General features: G+C 34.0%; 1 protein-coding gene across 1 annotated transcript in view; it reads left to right on the top strand.

The window, feature by feature from the left end:
- LOC125054742 (cell growth regulator with RING finger domain protein 1-like) overlaps positions 1-13,426 on the top strand; it is a 34,171-nt gene that overhangs the window by 3,023 nt on the left and 17,722 nt on the right. The window contains exons 2-3 of the mRNA XM_047656786.1: positions 5,180-5,322; positions 10,566-10,701. Coding sequence (XP_047512742.1) covers positions 5,180-5,322; positions 10,566-10,701 — 279 coding nt within the window. The remainder of the gene's footprint in view (positions 1-5,179; positions 5,323-10,565; positions 10,702-13,426) is intronic.

The raw sequence follows: 13,426 nt of genomic DNA, 5'->3' as shown, positions 1-13,426 counted from the left end.
TGTTATGTCTTCAATATTTCAAGCCATAAAGTAGATAATATGTAAATTAATTTATTATAAAAACATAAAAGCTTACAAATCTAACCTTTCTGTTAATTGAAACTTATAAATTACCTATGCATAAAATGAATAAAAATTATCAATTCAAATAAAACACTCACGTTAAATGTCACGTATTTTTAGGTTTTAGTCTCAAAAGCACATTAGCTTCGTAATATCAAGGCTTGTTTGTGTTAAAAAGTTTATTTATAACATATAAACATTCTGCAACGGAAATCGCATTCGCCAAACGAAACTTTCTTTTTATAGATACGTATTTCTTTATTTACAACTAGCTGGCCTGGCGAACATCGTACCGCCTAACAGTCGATTCTTTATTTTTTTTAATACTTATTCTGCTATTCGGGACACCGGTCTAGCTAGTAAGATAAAAAAAAGTTGATAAGACAATAAATACATTATGTCAAAAAATAAAAATTTACCTTCCCGGAACCCCTCCACTAACACTTAAACTTTATGGTATGGTATTAATATTAAAGTTCAAATTGACTTTTAAGTATTATTACGAATCTTTTGTATGGGAATATAGAAAAGTGTTGTTTTTAGTCTTTTTCACTCGTTTTTTTTTTAATTTTTCTCTCCGTAAGAACCATCCTCGTACTTCAAGGAATATTATAAAAAAATAATTGGCCAAATTGGACCAGGCGTTGTTGAGTTATGCGCTTACCAACACATTTTGCGATTCATTTTTATGTTATAGATATAGTCGAACCAGATTCGTTTTGGAATTATGAGAAAACTCTTGACGTTTCGCGTGCTTAGTAACAATTCTGATATAAAAATGTATATCATTTGTACCATACAATTTATGAATGATAAGGGGCAAGAGTTCATTTGCCTATATAACGTTATTGGGTCATTTAAAATACTCATTATTGTGAAGTAAATAATTATCACCCAACATCGAAACTATGTATGCAATTTAGCTCCGTGATTTACCAATATCAAAACCAGTTTTGTTATCAGTTGACGAATTTTATGATGTCAGTATTAACTAAGGTTTTTGATATTCTTCGGAACCGTTCCTTCTATCGGAAAGGAACGGGAGATGACCATGAAAGAAGTACGTGGTATTCGAGTTAGGCGATGTAAAAATCAATACATCAGTATATATATATATTTATTCGATAAATTGTGTTTTTTTGGGTTTAATGTATGGTGAAAGCTAGTATGGTCATTAGTTTTGGCGACCTTCATAATAATATAATTTATAACATAACTAGCTGATTACTAATATTTTATTTTAAAATGGGGGTTAGCAGAAAGGTGAAACTTAATTATGTATTTTAAATGCCAAATAATAAAAAACCCCGGGTCACCTACCAAATAAAAATCATAAAAGTCGCTTAGATCGTTTTGGAGTTTGGTTACAGACACTGTGAATGTGAGAATTTTATAAATATATTTACATGAATATTCTGCAATTGAAGAGGGCTATTCGTGCAATCTATAATTTATAATGTAAGGAATCTCTGAGAAATTCAAGGAAATTAATATACCTTTTACTCGCAATATATTTATGAAAATATTATACAAAAATAGTGATAAGTTTACTAGAATAGAACATACGCACAATGTTAATATTCGGAACAAACGCAGGCTGCAATTTCCCCGTACTAGATTATCTAAAGTTAGTAATTCTTTTTTCGGAAAAGGGGTACTTTTCTTTAATAAAATCCTAGAGGCTCTTTTATCTCTGCCTTTTAATGAATTTCAGAAATGTATTAAAGAAAAGCTTACTATAAAGTTAACGATTATCTAGTTGTTAATGGACCTGGGACTAGTGCTAGACAGGCTACTTCTAATTAATTTGCGATATTTGTTTTAAAATAAGTGTTGTTTGATAGATTGCTATTTCAAAAGAGTACCTACCGAGAGTTTTTTACGCCGGTTTTTTTCTCTCGGCCTACACCTGTCTTCTTTGCCGATGAGTAGGCATGTCTACCAAATTCCATAATAAACATATTTTATGTTATTTTGTGGTAAGACTCTCACTATCCGTTTAAAAAGCTTTATTAAAAGTTGGTCTACTTTGATGTGCTCCTGTTCAATATCTTAATGTAAGCTAAACCACGCTCTAAAACTAGTATATAGAATAAAGTAAAGATTACATAATGTAATCCATCATTACCTCGTGCGGTGATTAACGATATAAACATCTTCAAATGCATGTATGATTATGACTCGAATAGTTGTTGTTATATAAACTATTATATATACTTTATCGTCTCTTTATTTTGTACGATGATAAGACAGTGCGTAGTACTTATATCGTATCCTCAATGAGGCTTGGTAGTAATCGATTGTTTTGTCTTAAACAATAATATGTATATTTATAAGTTCTAACGTGTATGCATAACATACAAGAAAATATGACATCACAAATTTTACTGATCAATTATATAAGAACAAGCAATCTAGCATAAGGAAAAGTATACAAGCAACCACAAAAAAAACCAAATAATAACTAAAACTAAATAGAAACTTAAACCTCATTAAGAGCATGATAAATTGATAAACAAAGTTACGGTAGGTAAGTTGGAAGATTGTTGTAAAATATATCAATATTTTCATCGATTTTACTAATCAAGTTGTAAGCGAGATATTACTAGACCATTAAAAGTAACAGATAATGTAGTAGGTATAGAAGAATATTAGTTGAAGTAACTCTGACAAAGAAAGGATAATTTCTTAATTTCATATTTATGTGTAACATCGCAATTTGATATCTCATTTAAAACATAAGATAAGTAATATATGGTCACTATAAGATATTGTCAGGTTAGCTAATAGGCGGGTCCACACAGAGCGAGCAGCCTCGCGAGGCATTTGCCGCGCGAGGAAACCTATCGCGAGGCGGCCGCGCGCGGTAAGTCCGAACCTCCAGAGTGCGCGCGACAAACGAATGAGGCGCCTTTGAGCAAATCAAAAAGCCGACACTCGATGGCTCGGGCGCTCGGCCGAGGCACGTCCACACTAACCGAGCTGCTTGGCGCGGCAAATGCCTCGCGAGGCTGCTCGCTCTATGTGGACGCGCCTAATTACGTAAAACTTATGTCAGACCGTCCCTTAAGTAGGGACAGAATAAATTAACCGACTTGGTATTACGTGGATCTCACAACTTTTTACAATAGTAGAACTGCCTTGCGAGACTTGGTTTTTTTACAAGTTATGTTTTTGTTGTTTTATTTAACTAAGAGTCTTTTCTCTTTATTTTTTAAGTGAAACTTCTTTAGGCGCATGAGGGTAATTTTTTTTACGGGTGAAACGCGATAATAATATTATTAGCGTCACGAAGATGTGCAGTGTTTTTGTCGAAAGGGGAGAGAGCGATTGAGAGAGAGTGAGAAGGGCGAATTACCTTATAGAAATTCTATTTTTAAAAATAAAATTTCGTAAAGAGAATTTATGAAATATTAACAGTATTTTATATTTTATGCAAAATAATTTATTGAAATCTCAATTGACGACTTGTAAATTAAAATGCCACGTGTTGTTATTATCGAAGAAATAAATTTACAAAATTAAATTACATACAAATTTTCGACACTTTTAATATTTTAATGACAGTAATTAAATTCCTATAATATTTTTTTTATTGACGTTGATCGTTTAGTTGACAAATTAAATTAATAGTAAAATATGCATGCAAAAACAGCTGCCGACAAAATTGTTCACTTGAAGAAACAAGTGAAATTTGAGACATTAGTAATAACATTCCCACTGGAGAAACTAATTTGAAATATGATGCCACCCGGATGTTGTTATTAGGATAATTTAGGACTATATCGAGCTTTATTAAGCTGGTAGACATGACCCACCCACAACGCTGGTTTCGCGTTCGTCTTATTTGTGATAATGACCGGAAATCGAACTGTCTTGAGAGACACGTGCAACGAATGCAGCCCTGCGATTCTGTAACTCACTTTTCGAACTCACTCAGCGGTTTTCGCATCGGCGGTCGCTCTCAAATCAGTCGTGAAGCAGTCATTTTAGGATTTGGCATTCTGAAAAGGTGGGTGCTTGTAGTTTATTGTTTATCAGAATGCCAAATCCTGCGATTCCATCGAGCGACCGCCGATGCGAAAACCGCTGAGTGAGTTCGAAAAGTGAGTTACAGAATCGCAGGGCTGCTGTGGGTGAATTAATGTTATCACTTGCTTTATAAAATTTATAACAATTAAAAAACTTGTATTGTAATATTTAACAACAATTTATAATTAATAACTTTTGTTCATGTAACAAGCTACAAGGATGCAAGGAAGTAGGTATCAAATAGCCACTTCTTCCTTGCGTCTTTATCCTACTGTGTAACATTGTTTAGCTTTGAAACTCATCCAAAACATAAACGCGACTTTGAATCAAAAAAATATATAACTGTGGGAATTTTATTAGTAGCTGCGAAATTACCGTATAAACTAAAAGGTGACCTCAGATTATTTTTATACATATATAACTTAATAATTACAAAAGATATCGATCAAAATAATATCAATCTAATATATAAAATTCTCGTGTCACAGTTTTCGTTGCCATACTCCTCCGAAACGGCTTGACCGATTTTGATGAAATTTTTTGTGCTTATCCGGTATCTATGAGAATCGGCCAACATCTATTTTTCATCCCCCTAAATGTTAGGGGTAGTCCACCCCTAAATTTTATTTTTTAGACAAAATTTTTAATTTCTATTTTTTTATGATACAACATACAAAAATACATACAACCCCTAACTTTCACCCCTCTACGATCAACCCCTATTTTTTTTATTATAAATGATACACATGGCAAAACGACGATTGCCCGGTCAGCTAGTTGATATTATAAAATCACCCTTTGGAAGGGGCGAGCAACTAAAGTATTTTTTTTTTAATATTTGTAATTTTAACTTCCAAGTGTGTCTTTTTGATAGGCCTAATTGTAATAAATTATTTGACTTTGATAAAAAACTATTATAAATTGTTTAGTTAAACATTAAAATATGCGTTTAATTAACGAGTTCAGAAGTAAAAACTAACCTAACCTAACAAAACCAAACTGCCGATTAATTTATTCAAGTGATTATAATAACCAGTTTGAATAACAGTTGTGTACATCACTCATGAATAATCATTTGTTCCAGGAACATGGAGGTGATAGGTATTGTTGGCGAAGGGCGGGAGGAGACGTGGCCTCGCTCGATGCAGCCACCACGACTTCTCATGCAGAGGGTCCACATACCTTTCACATTCAAGGTCATGGAGAACGAGCCTATTGGATACGGTGGTAAGACCTTTGTAGAAGTTTGATAAGAAAGTTCAACAAAACAAACAAAAGACGATCGTTCTACACGAACAAAACAAAAGAAACCAGTGGCGTTACAAACTTTTTAGGTCTAGGCCTCAGATTTATGTATGTGTTTCATGGCCATTTCTCAATCTATTAGCGTACTTGACACACGCCGTCGACTTTTTCGGGTCTAAGGCAAGCCGGTTTCCTCACGATGTTTTCCTTCACCGTTCGAGCGAATGTTAAATGGATACAGAAAGTCCATTGGTGCACAGCCGGCATCGAACCTACGACCTCAATAATGAGAGTCGCACGCTGAAGTCACTAGGCCTGCACTGCTGCTTTGAGTTGATTTATTTATAAATACATAACTACATATATAACTTACCTAACAGCTTGTAGACAATGCAATAGTGGTGTAACTTAATTATCGTAACTGATAACATATAAACTGTTTTCGAAACGATCGATATTTTTATTATTAGTATATATTATTATGCCATACGATATAGTAGTAAGCCAACGCCTTTGTTAAGGGGGCCTTATGCCACAAATTCGTTCTGCCCATAACTGCAAATAACCTTCATTTCCGCCGTCTCAAATAGCCGTTCGGTACAAATAAACTGAGTTCTTTGCAGAATATTAGGATTAATAATATTTCCCAATTCGATTGGGAATTATTAGTAGTCGATTGATTCGATAATTCATTTCCTGATAACCCGAACATTCTCCGACATACATATGGATATTTGTACATTGTGTTAAACAAAAGATGATAATTGCAATCTTGTGAAAGGTGTGATTAACTCACACCACCAACTATCACCACGGAACAAATGAAGATAGATTTATAAAGAAGGCAACGCACGTATAAATCAAATTTATATAATATTGATAAATATGTACACTTATGAACATAAATATTTAAAAAAGGAAGATCTTCATTTAAATTCGTAAATAATGGGCATAGAGGGAGCGAGAAGAGCGGACAATAAACTCCGCCACTCTTTTTATTTTTGGTTAAGAAAAATTGTATGACACCATGCTTTGGGTAAACAAAAAACAAGGGTGCGTGTACTTATGTACGCGCGTAAGAATTTATACTTCTTTGGCATTGTTAAAAGTAGTTTTTGATTGCATGCAAATAATTAATTACAATTAAATAATCAAAGACTAGAAAAGGAGTCATTATAGTCAATAAAGTTCAGTTTACATTTGAAAAATTAAATAAATAAATATTTATTATTATTCTCTTACATTAAATGTAACATAACTTCTATTATTATTCGAATGTTGTTTTTAAATTATGTCCAATGCCGTAGCATCTTCCGTGGGCAACTTCATTCTGTTAATTTTGTGTCACCGTGCGCGCGCATCGTAAAATTTCACTCTCATCAATTTTTCATAACGCGCCTAAAGAAGTATAACTTCAAAAACTTGGAGAATAAAAAGAGTGCCGGAGAGTTTATTGCCAGTTCTACGCCCTTGCTTTGAGAACTGGCAGTAAATGTAAAATTAGGAGCATTCCATATATATATTTTTAATTTTGACGTTCATAAGTGTACATCGTGTTACCTAAATGAATGATTTTGACTTTGACTTCTACTTACCTCTTCACTATCCGTAAACATCTCTGTGCACGGTAACCGTAAACAAACACTCGAGCATCTGCTTTTTCGCAATAAAACACTCTCTAATAAGGGGAAGCGATAGAAGTGTGTTTCGACATTTTTAGTATGAAACTTGTTTCAAAATTTGTATTTAGCACAATCGTGCGACTTGTCTTAGACTTGTAAAAACAATTTTCGATTCGCTATTGTTCTGCAGTAATCCAATGTTTACGTGAAGATTGTAATGTAGTTTTATTGATTTAGCGTGGAAATATTTTAAATGTAAATCAGATCAATGGTTTTTGTCTAAACTTACTGTACTAGGTAATCAATGATTTCGTTATGATAGGACTTAAGCGGGCCATCATAGACGGACCGCATGTTGCAGTCAAGACCGACTGCAATATGCGGTTTGCTCAGGAACTGCTCGAGCGGTCTGTGTATTGCGAATATGAATTTAGTATGGAAACTGCAGATCGCCGTGCGGCGACCGCATATTGCAGTCGGTCTTGACTGCAACATGCGGTCCGTCTATGGCCCGCTTAAGGACACTGAGCTCTCATAAATTAAAAAATATAAACAATGGCGTTATGTCTATTTATTTATATATTAACACTTATAACATAAAAATTTAACATAATTAAATGAAAGGAGCGCAGCTCCAGGCAACCACTGTAAGGGAAAAAAATTAAATCAGATAAGGTAGGCAACAAGTGCAAAAATACATATTACATATAGTTATTAAGAAAAAACTAAACGGAAACAAAAACAAACTAAACAAATAAAGGATACATGACAAATAAAAAGTTCACATGAATCACGATAATTTAAGATCAGTCTCATGTCAGTTAGTAGTTAGGGATACGATGTGGACAGGTAATATTTGTACAGAATAAATTTAAAGAAAGATAGAGAAGGAGCTAAGCGAATAGGGACGGCAAGTGAATTCCATAGCCTAACTGCAGAAACCTAAGATTTTATAATTCGTGCTTGCCTTAGAAAATCGCCCGTGTCCTCCATGCACGGTTAAGGCACTCGTCCGGTACCGCACAACCCTTCCAAAGGCCGAGAACAAATTTAAATTAAATTAAAACTTGTCCTCGAAACGGAAATCGAACCCGGTACCAGACTAAAGGTTGTACGTGTAATTCTTAAATGCGTTCTCGAACCTCGTGATACCCGCAAAAAGTGTTTATAACATAAGGTAATAACAAATACAAGGTTATATGTATTAGACCAGTGCAGATAGCCTTTAAAATAAATAAAAAGTGAAAAAAATTACAGTAGGATGAAACCCATTAGAAAAGCTGGGGAATATGATCAAAATGAAAGGAAAAATAAATTACGGTCGATCTGAGGTCGGGAAGGGGTAGGGGGGGAGTTTTAAGGGTAAAAAACGGTTTATCTCGATTTCCGGCAAAACTACAAGTCCTATCCAAGAAAGTTAAATGGCAAAGTTGGAGGTAATAAAAAGATCTAAAACTTTTGTATTCACACATTTTTCACATAACCTCAAAATTTATGTGAAAATTTCAAAAAACCAAGTTTTTGGTTTTTTATTTTTATCTTTAACAAAAATTATTTTTTTTTAACGAAATTTGGTGAAAACTTACCTTTCTATGTCCCAAATACACTGTAATTTATTTGATTAAAAATATATATTTGTTCACCTTATTTTGAATTAATATCGAAAAAACACCCTAATTTTCAATCGAAAATTCTGACGTCAAAATTTCAGCTTTTTTCAAAAAGTTGGTGTGCTTTCAGTTCGTTGAAATCTCTACTTTCCTATGGTAAAAAAATATATATATATTACCATAGTAAATCTTCTCAGAAAACGCAAAAAATCGTATGCAGTAACGCCCAGACCTGTCATCCCCTTCCCTACTTCTCTATGAATCTTCTTTAAATTATAATCAGATGCCTATTTATTACTATTTTAAGATAATTTATATATACCTGAGTGACTTAAAAAAAAATTTAGCCTTTAGATGGGCTAAAATTTTCGTATTTCATAGAGAAGTAAGGAAGGGGATGACAGGTCTGGGCGTTACTGTATACGATTTTTTGCGTTTTCTGAGAAGATTTTCTATGGTAATATATATATATATTTTTACCATAGGAAAGTAGAGATTTCAACGAACTGAAAGCACACCAACTTTTTGAAAAAAGCTGAAATTTTGACGTCAGAATTTTCGATTGAAAATTAGGGTGTTTTTTCGATATTAATTCAAAATAAGGTGAACAAATAAATATTTTTAATCAAATAAATTACAGTGTATTTGGGACATAGAAAGGTAAGTTTTCACCAAATTTCGTTAAAAAAAAATAATTTTTGTTAAAGATAAAAATAAAAAACCAAAAACTTGGTTTTTTGAAATTTTCACATAAATTTTGAGGTTATGTGAAAAATGTGTGAATACAAAAGTTTTAGATCTTTTTATTACCTCCAACTTTGCCATTTAACTTTCTTGGATAGGACTTGTAGTTTTGCCGGAAATCGAGATAAACCGTTTTTTACCCTTAAAACTCCCCCCCTACCCCTTCCCGACCTCAGATCGACCGTAATTTATTTTTCCTTTCATTTTGATCATATTCCCCAGCTTTTCTAATGGGTTTCATCCTACTGTAATTTTTTTAGGTTTCAAAAATTATCGGCACTGGTCTATATATTATAAATATGAAATTGACGTTGAATATTGGATAAAATAATATATGACAAAGCACAGTTTATAAATTCGTGTCTTCCCCCTATTTCCGCTAGCTTGATTATGTATATTGGCCCAATTATCATAACGTACTGGGCTCGTAGACTCGGAACATATCGTAATACATAATGAGTAATATTTTGCTTACAAAAATTGTTTCAATCGTAAAAATTTGAATTTCCGGACCAATTCGACTTAGGGTCCTTCAATAAAAGAGCGTATCAATTCTTAAAAGACCGTCAACGCATTCGCGAGCCCTCTGGCATTGATAGTGTCCATGAGCGGCGGTATCACATAACATCAGGTGAGCCTCCTGCCCGTTTGCCCCCTGTTCTATAAAAAAATGTAATAAGAATGATTATACGGGAGCTTATCATAAAACTGCATCCATGATGCGCTGTGGAACTTTCTGCTCCTCAGCATAATGCTGAGCCAGGGCCAATTACAACCACAGTACACAGACATTGCACACTTGAAGCGAACCGAATGGCAAAAGAATATGATATGGAATATTATGCTGGAAATCGTTCTATGTGCATGTTAATAATAGATCATATATTATAGTGAGCTTTTATTCGCAACGGCTAGACCAATTTGAGTAATGTTTTGATGAAGTAATGAAGAGAAAAATATTTTTAAAAATTTGAAAAAATTAGATTTATTTAATACTTAGGTTTTTATTTCGAAAAAGCGAACAGTCTCTTTGGGGTATCATAGCAAAATGTTCCAAATGTTTCTATGTAGCTACTAATAAGGTAAGCTAAGTAAAAAATCATATTAAGGCGAAACGAATACGCGGGGACAGTTTAAATAAAAAACAATTTACTGAAATATAATTTAAAAAAAAAGCCTTTTAAAAAGTACATCTAATCTAGAGTATAAGAGACACACGAATATTGTCTGTAATATGATATCATTTCAGGTGTAAACTGCTGTGTGTCGTCAACAGTCCGTTATTGGCACGCGTGTTGGTGGGGCGCACCCGTCCGCGACCTTCACCAGACCCTTTGGGGGACCCTGCCGGAGATACTCGCTTCAAATCACTTGAATTTTACAAGGTATGTTAATGTATATTTAGTAGAAAAAAAACATCGAAGCTCTGGATTCCTAACTCCACAAGTGTTGTAACTCCTAGTCTGTCAAGAGCATCAACAAATCCGGATTGCGTTCGAACCCCGACTGTATAGCAATTCCAAGTCCATGCGTCGGGTTGTCTCTCTCCCTAAAATATGGCGAGGGAGCCGATGGATGGCCATGCTTCATACTCGTGAACGGGTGCTACTTGTGGTGACTGGTCGTACTTGAATTCGTGTATGCGGCGATGTTGGTTATTTCGACTATGTGTTTGCGTGTTGTTCCCACGAGAATGTAAGTGCGTGCTCCTATTTCACCATGCCTCCTGCTGATAGAGGGCAAGTCTTTGTTTTTAATTTATGTTATTATTATTAATTACTTAAGATGTCATGTGGAACATGGCGTAATGGTTGCAGCTCCTTACAAACGTTGTGTAAAAAAAAACATTGCGATTATAAAGAGTGGCGCAGAGTTTATTGCCAGTTCTTCTCTTCCGTTCTACGCCCTTGATTTGAGAAATGAATTTTGAATGATTTTTTTCTGGCTATTAGTTCTAGTAAAAAGTCCCTCGGAGTGGATCGCTACTGGGCATATGTGATTCAAAATTAATCGTGGAGCCCCAACTATGAATAGTAGTCTGTATAACACTATGTTGATAATGATGTACAGTGTAAATTCACTAAAATAACAAAATAAAAGTTGCCCGCAATAATAATGTAATTAAAATTAATAAGGCGTTTTAATTAAACACAATATTTGCAGCAAGCGGTTTATTAGTTCGGTGGCGTGCGATTATTATGGGTGTCCCAATTTGCGAAATTGTGCAGCTGTCTGGTAGACTAGCACCCAAAGTATTACTATATGAAAACATATATTTATATTATAAGGTTGAAGAGTTTATTTCAAGATATTGTCAAACTATGTGTGTGGTGTCCATTTATCGTGGAACTAAAACAGCTTTAGGGGAAACCGTGGGACACAGTGGTCAAAGTCAAAAATCATTTATTCATGTAGGTAACACAATGTACACTTATGAACGTCAAAAAAGAAATATACATTAAATGCTTCTAATTTAACATTTACTGCCAGTTCTAAAATAAGAACAATAAAATAAACTATAGTCTTCGGAATGATTCGTTCAGAATAATTTGTATGTAACTGTATTAATTTTTATTATTGTCATCTTTAATATGGTTGGCCCATGACCCAATGCCATAAATGTAATGGTACACAATTTTACAGTTGCGGGGTGGATCGTGTATAGCAACATTTAGATTAAACTCCTTAATAGTTGTGTGTTATGATCTGTGGTGTCCAAGATCGTGGACAAGGATGTTACGTGAAAAAGTTTAAATAAAGAAAAGATCTTCGTCCAAACTTTAATTTAAATATAATATTTGGGGACACGGTTAATAAATAAACCACTCGCCTGGCAATGTTAGTCCATGGGCACTTAACTTTTGCTCTAGTTTGTGCGCTTGCAGTCTCTTCTATTTCATAGCCCAATGACAAAGTTGACATCTGACAAGGCCGCAATTTCTTTTGTTTTATAGTTTGGAAACGAGTAGGAAATTCACCTAATGTTCGCTCTTATCTTCTAGATATCTATACATAAATTATGTTGTTTTTTTTTAAATTGTTACAATTATTTGAGGTACAAAAAAAGGAACATGTTTTATCTGTTTGTAGACTAATTTGAAAATTTGTCTGTTTTTGGCAAATGTATCTAAAACTTGTCTCTGAATCTAATCTATTAGCAGACTTTACATAAACAATAAACGCAATACTAAGCGATTAATTGTATTTTAATAACGTTTTTTTAACATGATGTTTAATATGTTGACATCCGCCGGGTGACGTTTTTTAATTATCACCGGCCATTTTTAGTGGTTACATATTTACAAACTTTTTGACAGGTAAACGTGAACACACAATTTACTTAAGTTATTTTTTGAAGTTTCAAGCATATAATAAATATTCAGTTTAAAATTAACGATTCTGTGAAACATATGCACTGATGATGGGGATAAAATAGGTTTATTAATCATTACTATATATACTACTGGCTCCGCTGTGGGACATTTATATGTTAAAATATTTTAGAAATAATATGGCCCCAAACTTTTCCCTTGTTCCCTTCCGATTTGTTATCTCGATTGCACTGTATCTTTATTATATTACCAAATAGTTAGAGAAAAAACTATAATGACGAAGGTCTGGCCGTCGGCCGTCACATACTGAGTTTAGCGATCTTGATGTTAAATGATTAATTTGTACCTAGATTGCTAATGCATTATTTTATTATTACGTTTGCTCAGTCCCGTGATGTTTGGTTCTCGTGACACAAACAAAATCACCAGATTATCTATTTTTAAAGCGAATTGAAAAATGCAAAGCGATTTCGCACATATTTGTTTTTGAGCATACACCCATCTCTGGCATTTGCGGTATTTGTCGTACAAATTGTATTTACATTTTCGAGACGACCGACCTTGGGAATGTAGACTGCGAAGATACACTTGTTTTCTTTTGCTCATTACTTAGGATTTTATGTTCGTAAATTTTGTGTTATTTGGTATTTATTCAGTCTTACTGCGCTGGCGCAGCGACCCAAACTGAACCTTGGTCTTCGAAACTAGAGCACAACACCGCATCGGTCCTTCACGACTTTCCAGCTCACCTTGACTCTGCCGACGGCCGGCCGAGATA

The sequence above is a fragment of the Pieris napi genome, chromosome 12, assembly GCF_905475465.1.
Source record: "Pieris napi chromosome 12, ilPieNapi1.2, whole genome shotgun sequence".
Classification (NCBI taxonomy): Eukaryota; Metazoa; Arthropoda; class Insecta; order Lepidoptera; family Pieridae; genus Pieris; species Pieris napi.
The sequence above is the reverse complement of the archived record's forward strand: the minus strand, read 5'-3'. Positions and strand labels throughout refer to the sequence as shown.